Raw genomic sequence first — 23536 nt, forward strand, 5'->3', positions numbered from 1 at the left:
AAAAGTTTTAATCAAACTTTTATTTGTGAAGAAAAAAAAGTTTCTTATAAAAGGTTTGTTTCTATTATTTTTGATGAAATGAAGATTTAAGAAGATTTTGTTTAGGACAAACTTGAGAATTTATTGTTTATTTACTTGAGAGTTTTATTTATTTAGATGATAAAAAAATCAAAACTATATAATAATATTGCAACAACATAACATCATTTCAGTTGATGCTTTATGTTTTGGAATGCTTACCTGGAAATTATTAATTTAAAAACTATTTTTGTAACGGTGCTACTTCAAACAGAAACTTTTTAGAACACACAAGTATTTAAGAGCAACTTTCTGTAAGAATCAGGCAAATTTTTAATAGTGACCTCAAAAATTATTATTTTTTAAAATGTTGTCATTATTAATATTAAAATCTTTAATCCAAAATTTTTTATAAAATATTGATTGGTTCTCTAGATAATGGATTTCAAACTTTTATTAAGGTTTTAGAAATATTAACTAAATATAGCAGAAAGCCATATTAAACTTCAAAATAAAACAAAACTTTTCAAAATAAAACAAAACTTTTCAATGGGTATTTCACTTAATTGTTTATTGGCTAGTTTAGAACTTAAAATGATAAATAGGCATAGTAAACATTTCAGCCTGTCTAAATATATTGCTTCAAAAGTATGCAAAAATTCATTTTTTGTCATTTTTGATTTTAATTTTCACTTAAATCTGCGAGTATTCTATAATTCTTTTTTTAATTATTATAAATCTTCCTCTAGCATAGTACCTAAAAATACAAACTTACTTATGATAATGAGTTAGGCTCAAAATCTAACTTAAAAATGGAGTAATAGTTGGTAAGAAAAATTTTTGTGGCCTCAAAATCACTAAATACCTGGGTTTTCAGAAAAAGTTCATTTTGAAAAAAGGGTATCGATCTATCATTTAACACATTTATAAAAAATACGTACAGTGTATTGCAATAGTAAGAAAAAAATAACATAACATAGATAATTTCTTTTTATGAACAGCCGACTTCTGTAAGAATCAGGCAGAGCTCAATAATGACCTTCTTTAAAATTGTTATCTTTTTAATATATTGTTGCTATTTGTAATAGAATGTCAATTCAAAAATATTTTTCGGAAAATATTTGTTTGTTCTCAAGATATTAGACTTTGGCAAGTATTTTAAGATATTTGACCAGATGGTGACAAATGCATTTTCAAACTTGAAATAAGAACTAAGTCTTTCCTATAGTTATTTCATTTCATTATTATATATATATATATATATATATATATATATATATATATATATATATATATATATATATATATATATATATATATATATATAATAAAATGAATATTAATGGCTAATATATAATAATGTTTATTATATTATATACATTATTATATATTAGCCATTTGAGACCTAAAAAAAGATAAAATATATATGATAAGCAGGCGCCTTGTCTGAATATCACATTTCAAAAGTATGCAAAAGTTGATTTTTTGTTATTTTTAATCTTTATTTTCATCCAAAGCCTTTTAGTAGTCTTTTAATTATAAATTTTTAGTAAAGCACCTCAAAATGTAATCCAATGGATTTTAAAATATCCATTTTAATATCCATGGGAAAGTAAAGGGTTAGGGTTAGGACTGTTCATGAATGCTATAGGGAAAATGGGAGTTAGCTAAGATTTTATGGGGAAAAAAAGGGGTCAAAAAGCTTCCCAATATGTATGGAGTAATTTGTGAACTTTAGTAGCAAAATCATATTAATTTAACACTTTATTCAGTAATATGTTTTATTTCATTAATGTGTGCTTATTTTTGCTGTTTAAGTGTTAAGTAAAACTGTGGGTAATGTATTAGAAAAATTTCACCAGAGAAGTACAATTGAAGATTTTTATGTTTTGTGATAAATAAATTTTGAATGTTTAAAATAGAAACAAATTTATAAAAATTTGAAAGGAAAAGTTTAGGCTATAAGAATATGTTGATGATATTTTAATTGGCAGTTGATAGTTTTCTTTTATACTTTAAAATATAAAAAAATTGACTGAGTTACAGTGCTGTGTCAAATATATTTTTATATATAAAGGACTCTTAAATGGTATTTGCCAATCTGTCAGTATCTTAAGATATTAGTTCATTAGAATTATGAGCAATTTGCAAAACAACAATTTTCAAAAAAAGTTTGAGAAACATTTTACGTTTTTTACTAAAGAAAACAAAAACTCAAGAAAATTATTTTTAGAAAATTATATAGAGTACAGCTATTAAGAAAAAGGAATTTTTTTAAATTTCTTATCTAGAAAAATGGTAAAACAGTGAAGCTGATAACAAAGGACTCAAGATAAGTTCAAAGAAGTTAGCAAGTTTTTCCTAGAGTATTCTCTCTGAAAGATTTTGTTAATTTAGAAGAATGAAATTTCATTGAAAGTAATTTATTATTCGCAGCAAACATGATAATCTGTCAGAGATGTTTGAAATTACAACAAGTCTTGATATTCTGTGCAATTTACTGCTCGAGATGATTGAAAATATAATTTTAACAAGATCATAATTATTCAAAAAAAATTGCAAACCCTATTTCACCAGAAGCAGTCAAGTTAGAAACTAACTTGTATCGAAATGGTGAGTTTTCAAGTATTATGCAAGGAAAAAAATTATTTGTTAGTATTAAGAAAAACCAACATTCCAAAAAGGTTTTTACTACTCAACCTTAATAAATTACATGTTGCATTTAAAAAAGACCTTATGTTAAGGTTAGTTTGTCAAAATTTTTACTCCGAAACCTAAGTGGTGCATTACAACTAATGCATCAGGTAATCACAATGTGTATGCATACATCACCAAAATACAAAAATTGAATGCAAAAAAAAGCGTTTATTGTTGTTTATTGTGGTGGAATAAAAGTTATAAAGATTTTATGTTTGTTTTCTTGAAAGCACAGTAAATTATCATATCTTACATTGGTATGCACCAATGTAAGATATGATAACTTTTAAGATATGATAATGCGCCAATGTAACATATGATAATTTTACTTCTCTAAGATGAATTACTTACTTTTCTACAGCGAATTACTTCTTTAAGACCAACAAAAACATATTTCAAACATTAGTTTTAAATAATAACTATAACATTCAGTTTAAAAATAGCACTCCTTCAAGTGACAAGTGATCACATTTCATCATTAAATGTAAAACTTCTAGCCTGTGACTAATTCAAATAGATATCCATATAACTACATCAAATGGATATCCGTAATGACAACCTCAAATGAATATCCGTAATGATTAATTTAAATGGATATCCATGATGACTACCTCAAATGGATATCCATGACTAACTAAAATAGATATCTATAATGACTACCTCAAATAGATATCTATAATTACTACCTCAAATGGATATCCATAACCAAATGTGAACTTGAACTATCAATTTTAAGCCTATATTTTATTTATGAACTTATTTATGATTTGACTAGTACTTAAATTAAAAAACTCTTCACTGATTAAAGTGAACAACCGTTTACTTTAATCAGTTATTTAATGTAATATAAATAAAAATAAATTGTTTATAAACTAACTCCAACACCTATTTTATTTGAGATTTGATCTGAAATATCACAACATGCATTTTTCAATGCTAGCAACAATTTTTGAGATACAACCAAAATTTCATCAAGATTGCCAAAAAGAACATTAACGTTAACTGCCTCCTCCTAAAAAAGAAGTTGATAGTGACACATACGCAACAAAAAACTGCAGTATACATTACAGATTTTCCACATAAAAACACAACGATCATATATAATATAATAAGAATATATATAAATATAAATATATATATATATATATTTAAACAACTTTAAAAAGTATTCTACACAATAGAGTGCTCAATGTTCTTAAAAGAACAGAGCAATTATATATTAGTATTGTTGATGAAACACAGTGTCAAATGGAAAAAAAAAAAAAATTTAGTTAAGTGATTTTCTACTAATATATATATATATATATATATATATATATATATATATATATATATATATATATATATATATATATATATATATATATATATATATATATATATATATATAAAATTAGAATACCTTTTTTAGTTTCATTGTTTTTTTTTATTATAAAATTTTATTATAAATTTTATTCAAAAAGAAAAAAACTCATTAAAACAGAGTAAGAAAAAGTATATAACTCTATGTTAGCATTATACTGCATGCACACACAATTACAAAATAGCTGCAGGGGGCCTAGGCCCTCCAATAACTTTTTTAAAAATATTTTTTTATAAGAAACCTATTGTAAAATATATAGAATGATTTTATCTCTATAGCATTTATTTTCTTGAGATAAACTTAAAATCTGCGAAAACATTACATTTTCTCAATACTGCATTTTATTGCAAAAAATGAAGTATTTATTGTAATACACGTGAGGTTTTTACACATCACAATTCGATTGTCAAATTGAATAATGTTATTATCAACATTTTTTTCGAATTATTATCAGCATTCTATTATTAAAACTAATTTAAAAAGGTTTGTTTTAGTTATTATAAGTTATTATTTTCAAATTTTTTCTTGCTGAGCTAGCTGAACCCAGAACGCTGATGATGTTGACGCTGTGATGCAAACTTTGAAATCTTTTAATTTTTTCTGCAGAAAATAATTTAATTAATATGTTCAAATTAAGTGAAATTTTGACTTTATAGTGCAACAATAAAAACACCTGAAGAATGAGAACCACCTTATATAATTTGATAAAAATTGGTGCAAATGTAGCATATGGCTGCACCAAACCTAGATAAAATTTTAGTTGAATTGGTTAACTGGTTAAAGATTTATGGCATTTTTTATATTTTGTTAGTTTTTTGCTACAACCTACTTATCGATTATTGTGATAATCGATCAGTACTTTCAAAAAAATGGTTATAAGTGTTCTACCATGTAATATCAACAATTTATTTTAATTGTTTTATTGCTACATTTACCATTTTATTATAGAGGCAAAGATCTTGATTTGCTATTTGAAGTGTGGTTTGAATTGGCTTATGCATAGCGTGAATATCTGAACATTCCCAAAAGTATAAACTACTGCCAAAATGCAAAAAAAAAAGTATCAAAAAAAGTTCAAAACCTGGCAAAAGGACTATCAGTTGGTACAATTGGCCCTTGAAACCTTCTTAAATACATAGGCTTTCAAAATGAAGTGAAAAATAACAATATAAACCTTATTTTTTACACTATATTACCATCAAATAGCATCTGATTAAATTGCAAGACATGGTCTTTGATTTTCTCCACAAGAAGTTTATTCAAAATAGCTTGATATACTTTTTTAGTCAAATACTCTTCAATATTAAGGATTAAGGGTTGATGCCAACTCACCGCCTCAAATACAACATCTCTCTCTAAGGACTGGCAAAGATGCTGAAGTTAAGAGACAAATTCTTGTTGCCGTCTCAGAAGATTTGCCAGAAACTCACTTCAATATTGAACAAATCTGGTCATGGATTAATGGAAATGGAGTTAAACTAGTTTTGGCTTGCGATATGAAAGTTGCAAATATAATTTGTAGTCTTTAAACTCATTCGAGTATGCACCTTCGTACATGGTATGACCACTAAAAATGAAATATTTGTTGTTCAATTGTTGTCTAAGTTCTTGGACTTTTCTATAAATATTTCGTTGTTTAATCACGTTTAACAAAGAAATATTTACTTTTGGGTGCTATACTGTTTAATAAACAGTGCTTTTAATGTCTTTTTTTTTTTCAAAAATATTTTTAATTGCTGAAAGTAATATTCTAGAACTCTAAATCCATAACAAAATAGATATTTTATAAACATTTATTTCGATAACAAATTATCAATGAAACAGTTTTGTATAATTAATTTATGTGCATGCAAATAAATACCTAAGAAAAGAAGCCACAATTTTATAACAAACACTTTTTTTTTAAATAATTTTATTGAAAAATTATAAATAAGTTATAATAAAAATTATAAAACAAATTATAAAAGAGTATATAAAGCTATGACCTTAATATACTCTTTTAGTCAAATACTTTCTTAATATTTATATATGTAATATAAAAATTCATCATTACTAACAGCAGTTAAGGATTAAATGGTTGAAATGTTCATTACAAACCGTAAGCTATGATTTTCTACTGTCTAATCTAATAAATCAAATGGTAACAGTTCTTTAAAGATGCTTACTGTTCAGATCAGCAATGCAGCATAACAATCTTTCTTTTTATTCTGAATGATTATTGCTTCATTTATACCTTGACCAATATTTATAAAAGCCTTGAGCAGTTTTAACAGTTTGTTCACTATATGGTCCCAAGGGGAATCTTTTGCAACAGATAAAATCTTTGATGTGGCAGAAGATGGTGCGCATTTTGGGTGTTATGCTTGCACCATTTATCATTAAGCAACATTTTTTTGAAATTTTTAATTTCAAAATAATTTCAGCAAAATCCAGCTTAAGGATAAATCTAAAGCTAGCTTTTACAACTAAACTGAAATTTGTGAATGCTTCAATCATGTGAAGAATGTTGGGAACAAAGTTTGTATGAGCAAGTTACTGGAGCACATCCCTATTTTTAAGAAGCTTCCTGCATTCATTTCTCTCGAACTGGCCCTCATGATATGGGCTCAGTTGAATGTAATGGGCAGCTGGCCACTTAATCAGTTCTATCCAAACAGTTTTTAAGTATTTTGAAAAGATGATTGACAACTCCTATAAGGAGATGCAGTTCTATTGGTGAGATTATTTCCAAAATCAGAACAATGGCAGGTCCACAAATGATTGGCTTTCAAATGATATTGCCAAACAACTTTGCACAAGCAATTACCCAACCAGATTGCTAAAACGATTCCAGATTTGGCAAGAAACTTGGATTTGACATCACACCATGTACATTGGTGCATACTTGATTGGGTTTGAAGACCACAAACTATAATTGCAACTTTCATATCACAAGCCAAAATTACTTTACATCCATTTGCATTAATCAGTGACTAGATTTGTTAGAGTGAGTTTCTGGAAAATCTTCTGATACTGAAACAAGAATTTGTCTCTTGCCTCCAGTATCTTTCTCAGTCCTTTGAGTGAGAGGTGTATTTTGAGGTGGTGAGCTGATATCAACCTTAACACAGTATCAATAATGCTTAGAAAAAACTTGAGAAAACCTTTACCACCATTAATTAAAGCGCTTGATAGTAGCTAGGCACTACTTTGACCTAAAACCAAAACATACATATTTTACCTTTATATTAAACTTTGTTCGAAAATTTTAAAACTTTCAATTTATTTGTTTTTAAAGTGATTAGAAACTTGTTAAAAATGTAATTCCCAAAACTAAGGACTGGCAAATATTCGTTAAAAATCAGATTACGAAGTTTACTGAAAGGCGAAGTTTGGCTTCGACTTTGGTGCGGAAGTTAAAATAGAAATTCGGCTTTCAGTTAAATTCGGGAACAAATACAAGATTTCATTTAACTTTCAGTTAAGTTCGAAAGCTATTAACTTTTTTTCAATTTATAAAAAATAATAGTTAATATACTACATGTTTTATGTATATTAACCTGTTTATCTGCGCAGCGGCCTTGTTCGTCAAGGGTGAAAAATGTTTTGGAATGAAAGAGTTGAGAGAGTGTTGTAACCAATATAAGAAGTAGCTTCCTAGACTAAAGTGTCCGACTCAGCCTTAAGATCATGAATTCAGTAATATATATATATATATATATATATATATATATATATATATATATATATATATATATATATATATATATATATATATATATATATATATATATATATATATATATATATATATATATATATATATATATATATATATGTATATATATATATATATTTAAACAACTTTAAAATGTATTCTACACAATAGAGTGCTCAATGTTCTTAAAGGTAAAAAACAGCTGAATATTTAACCTTCTTAACGATCTTTTTTCTTTTTTAATAATTGACATTCGAAATTTTTAAATAAAGTTGTTAATGTTCATGTTCGTTAAAAAACATTAAAAGTTGTAAAGATTGCATTACTTAAATTCTCATTATTATTGGCTTATATTATTATACCTCATTATTAACTTAATTTTTAGATTTTTTATTTCGACACAAGTTATTTTTTATATGCATATATTTTTTAATAAAATAAAAATTACTTTGCTTCACTTGTTCTTTGTCATGTTTTGAATTATGGTTAATTACAAGCTAAAAAATAATAATTTTGGTTTATAAAAAATGATTATACAGCAACCGTGGCACAAAGGTTAGAGCGCTGGCTTTAAAAGTAAGAGACCTTGGATTCGAAGCAAACTCTGGGCATATTTTGCATCAACGATAAGGAAAGAAGTTTGAACTTCCTAGTTAAATACTTTTCTGTTGTACTCTATGACAAAACCATTATGTCTTCTTGGGGGACTTAAAACAAAAAAACAAAAATATTTAATAAAATTTATAAAAGTTCTTAAAAAATTTCTCTTTCAATTAAATGTGTTTTTAATATCCAAATTCCGCTTTCAGTTAAATTGGGTTTAGAAGCCCAAATTCGTCTTTCACTTAAATTTGGGCTACATAAACAGCTTAAATTCGTCTTTTAGTTAAATTCAGTGTAAGCATGCATTCTAAACTCCTCTTTTATTTAAATTCGAGTTTTAAAAAATCAACTTCGCTAGTCCTTACCCAAAATCTTGTCTCTTTTTTTAAAGATTTGCTTTGAATATTTATGTAAAAAATTGAGTATAATTATTTACCTGGGGTAATTGTAAGAGGAGGCCCACCAAATGTTTTAGCAAGTCGAATAGTTCCTTTAGGGGATAATTCTTTATTGGAAATAACTCAAGATGCAATTTGTTTGACTGCTCTGGCATCTTTTGCTGCTAAAGATTGAAGGTTTTCCCTGAACTTTATTTGAGAGCATTGGAAAGGCAAACCTTTTCTTAAAGTGCAGAAGCATGTGGTGCAACGTACATTTGGTTCTTTCTCAATGGTGGTTTGCTCTTTAAGAGGATGTGTTTCTTGTAGCTTTGAACGACCAATTTGGCAGATTAGGCAATAACACACAGACCTCTTGTTTCAGGTCTCACTTGTATTGAACTAAAGTTAAACAAAGGAGGGAGTATAACTTCTTTCCCATTGTTTCCTGCGCAAAATTGTTCTACACGTGTCGCAGAGTCCTTGTGGAGTCCTTGTGGAGTCCTTGTGGTACCTACAAAAGATTTATACTGCTCTTCTATTCTTCTTTTCATGAAATTTTCCTCCAAACTTTTTATTTGTCAATTATTTTAGTTATCTAGATTTTTATATTTTTTTAATTTATTTAATTTATTAATGCTTTTCAACCATTTTTGAACATTTTCATCCATTTTTGACAGTAGTTTATAATTTAGAAAATTCTGATATTCTCACGCAATGCATAAGCCAAGTCATACTACGCTTTATATAGCAAATCAATATGGTCTATAAAATGAAAAGGGTAGTTGTAGCAATAAAACAATTATAACAAAAATTGTTGGTATTACATTGTAGAACACTCATGAACCATTATTTTGAAAATAGTCACTGAATATCACAATAATCGGTAACACTTTGAGGTATATGTAGCAAAAAAACTAACAAAATATAAATTAAAACTACTATAAATCCTTAACCACATGACCAATCTTTCTGAAATTTTATCCAGGGTTTGGAGCGGCCATATGCTACATTTGCACCAAAATTTTATCAAATTATATAAAGTGATTCTCATTCTACTGGTATTTTTATAGTTGCGCTATAAAGTCAAAACTTCACTTAATTTGAACATTTTAAAATTTTTTTAACAATCTTATAATTTTGTCCGCAGACAAAATCAAAAGATTTCAAAATTTGCTTCACAGGGTACCTTGATGTGCATGCTATCACCCCATATAAGAAGCACTCTTGAGTCAGTCAGCTAGGTTAGCATTATCAGGATCCATGCCAACCGTGGATATATATGTTTGTGTATATATATATATATATATATATATATATATGTGATTTTTTTGTGACCCCATGTTCCCAGGTCATAAATTGATGAAGATTTGAACTAAAGTAATCAAAAAACATTGACTTGTTGAAAAAGGTCACCCACAAATCAAAAAATTTGAATTTACCATATATGGGTATGGATAAAAACTCAGACAATTTTATGATCATTATTTTTCAATTCTAATTTTATAATTCGAGAGTTATTATGAAGTTTTTAAGCATTTAACAACTTATTATTACATTATATTATAACACTCATACTAAGATTATATCTTATAACACTTATATTATAAGACAACACTTATATTATAACATTCTAAATTACAAATAAATATAAAATTACTAACTTATATAACAATTCTACAAGTACGAAAAGCTACTCTATATATCGAAAAAATGTTGTGTAGTATTTAGCTTAATTAAGGCATAATTTACAATTCTTATGCTTTGTTAAACAAAATAAATCTAAGCTGGAGGTTCTCTTGTCCAAAAGATCTTGAAGACACTCGTTCTGCACACTGATTTGTTTTAGGAATTTCTAGTCTTGATGGTTCCTAATTCCAAATCTTTTTCACTGAGTTTAAAACTTTTTTGTGACCATGCAAGCTGCTACATAGCTTATGCTAATCATGTGCATTGTACATTGATAGTCATGTGTATTATACATTTGGTCAGTAAACCAATGGTCCGCCAATCTGTAAGAGATAAATCTACAAATGTTGAGTCTCTTCTCTCTGGTAGAAGAACAAATGCCAAAAGAGGTAGTATTGCTTGTGAATTCCATCTTGCATTATTTAATTTAGGCATTTTCTGAAACTTCACCTTAGGAAATACTCCAGATTTTTCACAAAAGCAAAATACTTGAGTTCAATGAAATAGAAATTTCATACCATCAGCCATCCTGCTGTTTCAGTAATCATTTCATTACCATTCTTGAAATTTTTCCTTAGCTGTTTGTAGTTCTTTACAAGTTCCAGGATAACGAATATTCAATATTGGGCAGTATTTTCTTGTTCTGTATTCATTGCTACACAAATGACTCAGTCAAGAACATGATGTGGATAACCAATAAATGATGGTTTTTCAAGTTTCTTTTTAGTAAATCGTCTTTGTAACTGACTGACAATCCCATTCTCTATTTCAGTGTTTATTCACCCATAAGTTACTTTATGCATGTTTGTGTTTTGTCTGAACCTCTGGTGCAGTGTTTACTCACCCGTAAGTTACTTTATGTATGTTAGTGTTCAGTTTAAATCTCTGCAGTGCAAAGATTTAAACTTAACACAACTTAAGGTTTAAATTTTTAAACTAAATATAAACTGAAGTTAGTTACTGAACTCACACTGCAGATGTAGTGTGAGCTCAATAACTAACTAGTGACTTTAACTATGAAACCTACGCTCACCTTAATCTCTAGTATCTCTTTAGATGTAATATTTTTCCTAATGCGTCCAAAATATCTTGCCTAATGTTGTAAAGTACTGTGTTGTGAAGTGTTGAAGAGAATAACTCTCTTGAGAACAAACAGCTATTTATTGTTACAAGAAATCGATGTAAAAAGCTATCTGATGCTAAGCTTCATTATTCTCAGTTTGCTAAATCCTGTATGTTATCTAAGAAGCTAGGCTCCAGAGACTTTTGGAAAGTCTTCAACAACGCCATTAACAATATTAGGTCTTACATTTAATCTCTCATTCATAATTGATCTTGTTACCTCTCCCAAGGATAAGGTAGAACTATTTGCAAAGAACTTTTCTTCTAATTCGACTCTTGAATCTTATGGCCATTCTCTTCCTTCCGTTGAAACAGTTTAATCTAGTGTTAGACATTTTAACTCAAACAAAACTCAGGTATTTACTGCAAACAATTATTGCAATAATGTCAATATTTCTATATTAATGAATGGCAACCCTCTCACTGAATCCTCACTGACTAAAAGGTAAAACAAAAAGTTTTTATGGATTAAATTAACTAAAATTGGGGTCATTCCATGCCAAGTGGTGCAAATTTTAATGAGGTCCCTCATGGACCATCTCAGATTTTATTGAAATTTTTTGATTTTGTACATATATATATGTTAAAAGCATGTTTTGAAAATTTTAGATCAATATCTAATATGGTTCTTGAGAAAACGCTATTTAAGTAATGGGCTATTTTGCATAAAATTTCACTCTACAAGAAAAAAGGGTTTTTTCATCATTTTTAACAGCCAATAACTTTTGAACAAGTTAGTTTTATACTTCAATTATTATAAGATAGCAAGTGTGCTGTGGATACTTTGAAAAAAGAAAAAAATATTATTTCTGGCATCTTAACTTTTTCCATAATGGCGGGCTAAAGTTGATTTATTTGTTTTAAGAACAAGTTTTTTTGTGATTTTAAAGACCTTAATCTTAAAAACTAGTTACAAAGTTAATACAAATCAAATTGCCTGCTGATCTACATGTGGTGGATAAACATTTTTAAAAAAATCAGTTGATTAAAGAGCTGCATTCAAAAGTTATAGGTCTCCAAAATGAGTCAGATCGAGATTTTCTTAAAATTGATCTGTGATGCAAAGCATCTGTTACCTAAGATGGCACTTTTTTTTTTTAATAAAATTTTTTATACGCATCAATTAAAGACTGTTAATTAATAAAAACCAAAAAAATTAATGGGCGCCTATTTATAACCCCCAAAAGGTAGTCTCTAAAAGTCAGGTAAATTTTCCATAAAAATTATTACTTTTTAAAAGTTTAGTTATTGTTTCATTTAACTCTATATTACTAGTATGTCAATCTAAAAAGTACTAATAAAACCAAATAAATTGTTGTATTTTAGAACTAATTAATAATAAGTAATATGCCTGAGCTTTCTACTTGCTGTATTGGTAAAGCATTAAATGAACAGTGCTATCTATCTAATAAAAGTAAACGCTACCAAGAACTGTCTAAACTAAACCAAGAGCTTATTTCTTTGAGAAGCAAAATAAATCCCATAGATTTTATTTGTAGCTATCACGAGAAAGTTTACTTGTCGAGGTATGAGAATGAACATCGCAGGTATTGTTGTAATCCGTTGAACAAGCACGCAAAAAATGTGAAAAGTAAGTTTCAATATTTAATATCTTAATTTAATAAAAATACCTTAATAACACTAAATAAATAAAAAAAAAAATATTTAATAATTATTTCTGTTATTTTTTAGATTCTCTTAGAGTTATCAGTCTTTCATATGCCAAAGATTTTGGTTTAATACCTGGTCAAAAAATTTGCACTAGTTGCAGAAAAGTTCTGAATTGCAAACATAATACAAAAGAAAATGAACTCCAAGAAAAAGAAATTTATGTTGACAACCATACATTAAAAGAAGATCTTAATTCAAGTATTGCAAGTTTTGGATGCTCACCTCTAAAACTTGTTTCAAAAAAAGATAGAGTTGCATATGGAAAGCGTAAAATTGATAGCGTAAGAGCTCATACACAAAAGGCTGTTGCCAATGTGCTAGGTTTAGAAATAGCTGCAATTTGTGGAATTGAATCACCCTCAAAAAAATGTTTGAAAAAAACAAACACAGATTTAGACAATATTATGACTCAAATTAAGTCAAAATTTGAAAAAACATTGTCAAATTCTGAAAAAATCACACTTCTTACACTCACTCCAGACAGTTGGTCAATAGAGAAAACTCAGAAGTTTTTTTTTACTTCAAAAAGATCTGTAGTACAAGCCAGAAAATTAAGTAAAAAAAGTGGAATACTATCAAAACCTTCTCCAAAATCGGGTAGAAAACTAAGCGAAGATGTAATTACAGAGGTTGTTCATTTCTACGAATGCGATGAATATTCAAGGGTTTGTCCAGGAAAAAAAGAGTTTGTTTCAGTTAAAGTAGATAGTAAAAAGCAACATATCCAAAAGCGCCTTCTACTAGTCAATATGAAAGAGCTACATATTGAGTTTAAAAAGAAATATAATTATCTTAAAGTTGGATTTTCAAAATTTTGTGAGCTAAGGCCCAAGTGGTGCATTCCTGTGGGTGGTGCTTCTGGTCTGCATGCAGTTTGTGTTTGCCAGTACCATCAAAATGTAAAGCTCCTTGTACAGAAAATTCCTGGAATTTCTGATTACAAAATCTTATTAAAATTAATGGTTTGTAGCATTGAAAATAGAGATTGTATGCTGCATAGCTGCGATAAATGTCCTGCTAAAAAGGTTTTGTTAGACTACATTGACACTTTGTTTACAGAAAAAGAAATTAGTGAAGTTAACTTTTATCAATGGAAAAAATCAAATTACCAATGTACTTTAGTACCAGCAACTCTACCTTTAGATGAATTTATTGAAATGGTTTATGAACAGTTAGATAGTTTACGAGTGCATCATTTTATATCAAAAAGTCAAGCCACCTACTACCAACATTTGAAAACTAATTTAAAAGAAAATCAAGCTTTGGTTCTTCTTGACTTTGCAGAAAACTATAGTTTTCTAATACAGGATGCAGTGCAAGGTTTTCACTGGAATAACAGCCAAGCAACTGTGCACCCCTTTGTTGCGTATTTTATAAAAGATGGAAAATTTGATAGTCAAAGTTATTGTGTTATATCAGATCATCTGAAACATGGAACAGATGCTGTTCATTGCTTTATCGGTAATGTTATTGATAAACTTAAACAATTACAAACATTTGAACACATTATCTATTTTAGTGATGGAGCTGCATCACAATATAAAAATTACAAAAATCTTATCAACTTATGCTACCATAAACACGATTTTGACATGACTGCAGAGTGGCACTTTTTTGCAACATCGCATGGTAAAAGCCCTTGTGATGGTGTTGGTGGAACAGTGAAACGTCTTGTTGCACGAGCCAGTCTACAATCACTAAACGATCCTATTGACACACCAAGCAAAATGTACAGCTGGTGTGTTCAACACGTCAAAGGAATATCTTTTTTCTTTGTTGACAAAGTTTCAATAGAAACACATACTACAAACTTCAATTTGGAAGAGAGATATCGTTCTTGTTCGACAATACCTGGGACACGAAACCACCACAGTTTTATCCCAATGTCACTTACCTCAATAAAAATAAGAAGAGTCTCATTTGATATTATTTGCACTAATGTGGATTTTTCTACTTGCAGAATTTATATTAATAAAATTTCCAGTTACTCACCAGGAGAATATGTGGCCTGCGTTTACGATGCTCAATGGTATTTAGGAAATATTCTTAGTATTTCAGAAGAGCATCAAGATCTTAATATGAAATTCATGAAAAAGTCTTTATGTAACAAGTTTACGTGGCCATGCAGAGATGATCTTTGTTGGGTACCTCTAATGCATATTTTATGCAAAGTGCAATCTCTTAAAATCCAGTCAAACAGTGGAAGATTTTATAGTATTGACTTAAAAGAAATCAATGAGATTAATTAATTATTTGAGAAATTTAACTTTTTGTAAATTTTATTATTTTTGTTTATTTTCTTAAAAAATTTTTGTTTGTTTTTCATTAAAAAAATTATTGTATTATAAAGAGGGGAGGGGACAGAGGGGAGGGGACTTTATCTATTGGGATTTAAAAGTTCTTTATCTAAAGGGATTAAAAGGCTTTAAGCATTGATATTTTTTAATTGATATTTCATAATAAATAACATTATATAATTCAATGCATTTATTTATTATGTCAATTTCAGAATTTTATGGAAAATTTACCTGACTTTTAGAGACTACCTTTTGGGGGTTATAAATAAGCGCCCATTAATTTTTTTGTTTTTTATTAATTAACAGTCTTTAATTGATGCGTATAAAAAATTATATAAAAAAAAAAAAGTGCCATCTTAGGCAACAGATGCTTTGCATCACAGATCAATTTTACGAAAATCTCGATCTGACTCATTTTGGAGACCTATAACTTTTGAATGCAGCTCTTTAATCAACTGATTTTTTTAAAAATGTTTATCCACCACATGTAGATCAGCAGGCAATTTGATTTGTATTAACTTTGTAACTAGTTTTTAAGATTAAGGTCTTTAAAATCACAAAAAAACTTATTCTTAAAACAAAAAAATCAACTTTAGCCCGCCATTATGGAAAAAGTTAAGATGCCAGAAATAATATTTTTTTCTTTTTTCAAAGTATCCACAGCACACTTGCTATCTTATAATAATTGAAGTATAAAACTAACTTGTTCAAAAGTTATTGGCTGTTAAAAATGATGAAAAAACCCTTTTTTCTTGTAGAGTGAAATTTTATGCAAAATAGCCCATTACTTAAATAGCGTTTTCTCAAGAACCATATTAGATATTGATCTAAAATTTTCAAAACATGCTTTTAACATATATATGTACAAAATCAAAAAATTTCAATAAAATCTGAGATGGTCCATAAGGGACCTTTGCACCACTTGGCATGGAATGACCCATTGTAATTAAAAACTTATTGTTCCAATAATTATTTAATTTTTGCATTTGCTTAAAAAATCAACATTCTAATACTTTCAAATCATTTTTTAATTTTTATTTTAATGAACTCGCCTTTCTGAAGAAGAACTCGCCTCCCTGAAGAAGAACTCTCCTCCCTGAAGCTAAGAAGAACTCGCCTCCCTGAAGAAGAACTCGCCTCCCTGAAGCTAAGAAGGCCACTACAATCAAGAAGACAACTTTTTTCTTCTTTTTTTTGGTTTTAATTATGATTATAACTTTCTCCCAACTCTTTAACTTCGAAACACAAACCTTGATGAACAATATCGCTGCCTAAAGAAACAAGTTGAGTGCGGTACAACCAGGGGCGTGATGAGTTGGAACTCAGAACTTCTCGCTTCCAAGGCAAGCCCTCTATCACTATACCACTACTGCATTGGTAGTGGTTTATATTAGTCATTACATAAGTAATTTAAATTCAAATAATTTTAAAAATGACATTATTTATACAACAGTGTAAATATGAATGAATAAAAAAAGGAATTTACTTGTTCAAACAATCAATGGATAATATTTTTACATGCATTCTCAAAATAAGAAACATGTTTAAACCAGACTGATTCACATTGTTTAGTTTGCAGCTCTTTAAAATTGAAACTAGTTGAATAGGCAGGACAGATAATTTGTAAAAATTAGTTTTCACTTGAGATTCTGAGATTCAAAATCTACGAACAGTTGCAATGCAAATTTAAAAAAACCCCTCTATAGCTCACATGTCATCATCATATTTTTCATTTATTCTTTGGGTTATTTCAGAAAAATTTAATTCTAAAACAAACAACAACTGATGTTATACATTTTACAATTATTAAAATTAAATTTACTTCACTAGAGAAACTTCCCTCTTGCAATTTCTACTAGGTCCCTTGCAATAGAAAAATCTTTCTTCAAAAAAATGCTAACAAAATATTCACATACTTTAAAAAAGTAAAATTTAAATCACACATAAAAGATTTAAAAGATGCTGCAGAATCATAAATTTTTCTGCAGGCAGTTATGAGTTATGTGTGTGTGTGTGTGTGTGTGTGTGTGTGTGTGTGTGTGTGTGTGTGTGTATATATATATATATTTATATATATATATGTATGTATGTATGTAAAACCTGAAGAACTGTTAAATATGAGAACCGAAATTATATCGAAGTGCCGCCACGAAAATAAATTCTTATTAAAAAATTACAAAGCTCACTACAAACCTGACTAACAACTATAAATAAAAATAACTATACTAATCTGCTCCATGTATCTCAAGGCTAACTAATAAATTACTCACATACACAGCTTTTGTAATATATTTCATAATATTATGTTATTTTTATTTTATTATTTTTTAATACACAAATAATACACATTAACACATAAAAAATATTTTAAACAACATTAAACATATAACTATTTCACAATTATTAGCCAACTAAAAACAAATTAATAATATTATTAACCTAACTACTAATCAATTTCCGTCCCGTAACGATCTAAAATACAAATATAAACCGTAACGTCCACTAAACAAATCGTAGCAAAATTAAACTTTTACTACTTGCGTGATGATTGTGATAACACATGAAACTCAGAGTTGCAATATTAAATTATATTATAAACATTAGCATTTAGCTAATTCCTGGTACTGCGGGTAACAGTAACATATATATTATATAGCTCTAGTTTATCTATTGAGCACTATTTCAAGTATACAATGTTTTACATGATAATATAAAGATATTATCTTTATTCATATATATATACACTTACGTATATATATATATATATATATATATATATATATATATATATATATATATATATATATATATATAAATATATATATATGTATATATATATATATATATATATATATATATATATATATATATATATATATTTGTGTGTGTGTGTGTATATATATATTAATTTTATAAAAAAAATATGAAAAATATTAAAAATATAAAAAAATATTATTTGATAATATTATGTTTTTTAAGAGCGTCTATTTTAATTTTAATTCTTTTTTTCTAAAATTAAAAAACAAAAAACTTGTAAAAAATCAAAACTTACATTTTCAAGTTTAACTTTTATTTTATCTGTTAAGAATGAAATATCGCAAATAAAGTTTTCTTCTGTAGTAATAAGTTCCTCAACAATTTTACATAAGTTTTTCTTTCGTTTTTGCAACATTTTCTCAGGATCATTATTTCCATCAAATTGATCAAGTTCACCAAGTTTTTCTATAAAAAGTATTAAAATAAAAATGTATAAGAATTAATGTTTGAAAATAAATGTAATCTAATCAAGCCCTTTAAAATCGCCCCTGTATTAAGTTAAATATAATGCTAGGTTCTTTTATCGAAAAATATCTTTTTTTACACAAATTTACTCCTGATAAGCCTGCAAGCAACTATTATTTAAATTAGTACCAAAAAAAAATATTGTTAAAGAATATTGTTGAAGAGCAAGAAAATAAATAAAACCTACAAATACTATCAACTGTGAAAGTATTTGTAGAGAAAGCAACCTTACAACAATACCTTACCTTACAACCTTACAATCTTACAATCTTACAACAATAAGAAAGAGGTTCAAGCTTGGCAGTTACATTTGGTCCAAAAACATTTACAATACGTTTTTGTAATTTGTCTAGAAAACATGAACCTAAATGTAGAAAATAGAGTTGGGAGTAAGAAAATGGCAAACACAATAAAGACAACCTCAGCAGATGCTAACTTTGTAATAGATTGTATATATGGTTTCCATGAGAGGTCAGTAATGAATAATTACCAAGACATAAAGTAGACAACTCAGTAAGGGTATTCATCAAGATAGGAATATCAACAATATAGCAATATTTGTAAGCACTAAATAAATAAGTAAAAAATTGCTTCTTTAATTGACGCTGATCTAAGGAAAAATCTAAACCTTGGTTTAAAACCAGATCTGCATTCTGTTAGCCTTGTTACTAGCATTGTAATAAGGTTAATAAAAATAAATTGCTTGTTATAAGGTAAAATTACAAGCATAATTAGTTTGATGAAAATACTTAGTATCACTTGAAACACTAAAATCTTGTTCTACATCTGATTTTTTTGTGATTTAAATTATTTATTGTGTGATAAAGTGAATAGCTTGTATGTGGATTGGTTCTTGCATAACATGCATCATTTTTACTTTTCTAGGTTAAGTTTCATTAATCAAACATTTGTCCATTCAGTAATTTTACTTTTTGTCCATTCAGCTATTATGATTGTGAGCAGTATGTCTTTTTACATGTCAAGTTATTTCTTGTTAAAGTTTAAAAATTTCATTGATTGTTAATTTATACTGTTGCCAATTACATTTTGTAATTAGTTAGGAGTGTCTGGGACAATTTGTTAGTTTGATTAAAGTTTGAATATATTTTAGTTTAATTTAAAGCTAAGTTTTTTACATCATTTACTTGTTTTGTGAATTCAAAACAATCATTAAGTGCTTGTCTTTTAACATAAGACTTAACTTTTTTTTATTTATGTAAAAACACATGTCTACCCATTTTTTAAAATACCAAACTTAATTTTTAGCGGTGAGAAAGAAATGTGATACTGCTCCAGCAAAAGTTAGTTAAATGAGAAGTCCTACAAAATACTTAATACTCAGTAAAAAATTATACAAATTGTAATGATTCCTCACCAAACCCTAATGCAAGTGAGAACAAAATTGCTACTGGAGAGGAATAAGGTCTAAGTAAATTACTTTCTAAACATAAAACAACACCAAGAGCTGACTGTATCATCTGACTGAACCATCAAGACTGTATCATCTGCTTGGAGAACAGAAAAAAGCCACCAAAAGTATTGACTTAGATTATCCATGAAGCTAGGATTGCTAATTATTAGTGATGATCATCAAAAAATAATTAGCAGAAGACTGAAAGAAAAGAGATTGATATCTTGTTGTCCAAACAAGAAATCAAAACTAACTCCTTCAATAAAGAAAAAAATTAGTGTGACTTTAAAATCACTGTCATTGTCTTGTTGAGGATTAAGAAAAAGTATTTTTTGAAAGCTTCATTACACTTAAGTTTCATTCACGCTCTTATACTTTATTTATTTGAGTTACTTCACAAAATAGCAGATGAAAAAATGTCAAGAACCTTATGTTTATGCAAGATTTTTTCATTTTGCAATTTTTCATGCAACAAAAAGAGTTATGGCTTCCTTGAAGCAGAAAAAGTTGATGCATTGAATTTGAGAGAAAGTAAAAACAAGAAAGAAAAAAGAAAAAGCAAATTAAAATTACAAGTAAAGTCTTATGAGAATATTAGGATTTGACACAATAACCCAGAGTTTATAGAATAAAAAATGATGTTATTGAAAATAAAGACAATTTTAGAAAATACTGATGCCTTAAGGTCATTTTGCATAAATTTAAAATGGTTGCACAGCAGTCACAAGACGGTTGTGCTACCATAAAAAACATTGGTTGTGCGACAAATTTTGTCTAGCAAGATTGTTTTATGGTTGTGCCATAGGTTTCGTTGAGATTTCAAATCTCTTTAACAGTTGCTACGTGACAGTAAAATATGATTGGCTGATTCTAGTTTTGCATGCTGTACAATATTTTTATTGGTTGATACTGAACAATGCCACCAATATTTTTCAAAAATAGAAAGCAAAACAAAAATAAGCTTGTAGTTTAATGGAAAGATTAGGTCGTAGGACACTGCTGTTGCATGACCATTGCCGCACACTATGTGCGCAATATCACACTATGTGCGACTATATAGTAACCAATCTTTAAGTATACTAAATAAAATATTGTTCAGAATATTTTTGTTTATTTTTTGTTAAATACTTTGTGAATGAAAATACAAACTTTAAATAGCACCATTATTTTTCTTTTTGCTCCTTACAAAAAATTTATATAAAGTTATCACTGATACTAATTTGATAGCCACCTATTGTGTGTTTGTGTAAGCATGTACTCAATGGCTACCTATTGTGTGTTTGTGTATACGTGTATTTAATGGCTACCTAATGTGTGTTTGCGTATGTGTGTATTTGAGAGCTACCTACTATGTGTTTGTGTATGCATGTATTGGATGGTCACCTACTGTGAGTATGTGTATGTATGTATATATATATATGATGTATTCCACAGCGGATAATGCAAAAGTCATAAATATTTATTCTTTTATTTTTCAACTTTTAAAAAATGAAAATTGAAGTATCAGCAATAAAGTTTATTAAAAATATTAAAAAATATTAAAAAGTTATTTTAATGATACTGAAACATAAAGATTCTATTTAATCTAGTAATATATCAATAACACATTATTATAAAACTTATTTCTCATCATGAATTTAATTGTATAACCCAAATTGTGGTTTAATTTTGAATTTATGTTATGCAAGTTAAAACTTTGTGAATTTATTTATTTTTCATTTTTGTTGTTTACAAAATGAACACATACAATTTTCATTGCAAGTACCAAGAGGTTTGAAATAATTTAAATAATTTAATTGCTATTTTGGATAAGTTATTATTATAAGTTAAGATAAGGAGTCAATTTCATTTTCAAATTTTCCTTTTTTTTAATCCTAGAAATGCTTCACATTTTTAGTGATAATGCTATGTCTCAAAATTAAAATCATGATGAGCTCAATAATGCATCTTAAAAGGATTTTATTGATAGCTTTGAGGCTAACGTTAAGCATGTAGCATTCAACAAAGTAAACTCAGGAAAAATTAAAATTCAGTCAGCAAATGATTTTGTGAATTCTTTTTAAGACTTAAATGCCAAAGTTCTATACTTGTCAGAGAAAGAAAAGTCAGCGTGCAAATGTGCTCACAAGAATCAAGCAAGCAAAAAAGGTAATATCTCTAAATTACGCTACTTAATGTATTTAACATTTTAAACAAATAAAAGAAACAACTTTTTTTTTAAAGTATTTTTAAACACATACTTTCAAAATTGATATTTAAAATGAGTAATTAAGTTATATATAAGTAATTAAGTTATATATAAGGAATTAAGTTATATATACTATTATCAATAGTAAAAGGACATCAGTTTTAACTTAAAAACAAGATTTAAATCCTAGCTATGATTAAAAACACTAGACCTAGATTTTAAGGTGCACATTGACTTTCTAAAACTTCAAAAAACACTAACTTCGTTGTCAAATTTAATTTTACGAATTATTAATAATAATCAACGAATTATTAATAATAATCAATTATGAATTATTAATAAATATCAAATAAATTTCAAATTAACAAATAAAATTCAATTTTAATCAGAAAAATATTAAAAGATAAAATATAAAAGTCCAAATTTTAAAACATGTTGTTAAGTTACTCTTATAGTTTTTTTAGGTGTCTTTTGGAGATACCTTTGAATATGGGGTAGCAAATCCTGAACACCTTTATTTGGTAATGGAGGAAAAGTAGGATAGTGAATAACTGGATAAGTATTTTTAAATTTTTATGTGCAATAATCAAAAAAACCTGTTCTAACACATTGCGAAGATGAAACAATGGGGACTTTTTGCCAAGAACCTTGTCTCTTTTGGGTTAGACTGGGGTGTTTTGTCATGAATCTTGACCAGAAAGACAAAAATAGTTTATTTGTGAATATTACTCTTACTGTATTAGAATATTGCTCTTACTGTATTAAGTTATAGATGAATTACAAGTTTTCATTAGTATGCATGCAATCAGAGTTGTTAACAAGGCCAAAAGTAGCAAGGCTAAGGCCACATGTTACAAGGTCAAGGCCAAGACCAAGGCCAAAAGTTACAAGGCCAAGACCAAGGCCACATGTTACAAGGCCAAGGCAAAGAGTTTTAAGGTCAAGGCCAAGAATAAGAGTTTCAAGGCCAAGGCCTACACAAACATTTTTAACACCAAAAAATTAAACTTTTGCCTTATATTAAGGCCAATTATTAACAAAATTGTAAATAACAATTGCTGTGACAGTAAAACCACATGTAAAAATAGGTTATGCGCAGAATTCTATTTTTTCAGAATACT

At 27.7% G+C, this 23536-nt stretch overlaps 2 protein-coding genes across 4 annotated transcripts in view; one reads left to right on the forward strand and one right to left on the reverse strand.

Moving 5' to 3' along the window:
* LOC136071949 (dynamin-binding protein-like) overlaps nt 1–23536 on the reverse strand; it is a 102743-nt gene that overhangs the window by 36022 nt on the left and 43185 nt on the right. For all 3 annotated transcript variants that reach the window (XM_065797889.1, XM_065797891.1, XM_065797890.1), the window contains exons 8-9: nt 18587–18756; nt 3601–3727 (exon numbers count right to left, since the gene is read on the reverse strand). In XM_065797889.1, coding sequence (XP_065653961.1) covers nt 3601–3727; nt 18587–18756 — 297 coding nt within the window. The remainder of the gene's footprint in view (nt 1–3600; nt 3728–18586; nt 18757–23536) is intronic.
* LOC136079916 (uncharacterized) lies at nt 12843–15486 on the forward strand. Its single transcript, XM_065796589.1, has 2 exons — nt 12843–13157; nt 13259–15486. Exons 1-2 carry the CDS (start codon nt 12914–12916, stop codon nt 15484–15486), a joined length of 2472 nt encoding a protein of 823 aa, XP_065652661.1. The 5' UTR covers nt 12843–12913.

This window comes from Hydra vulgaris, chromosome 05 (assembly GCF_038396675.1).
Source record: "Hydra vulgaris chromosome 05, alternate assembly HydraT2T_AEP".
Lineage (NCBI taxonomy): Eukaryota > Metazoa > Cnidaria > Hydrozoa > Anthoathecata > Hydridae > Hydra > Hydra vulgaris.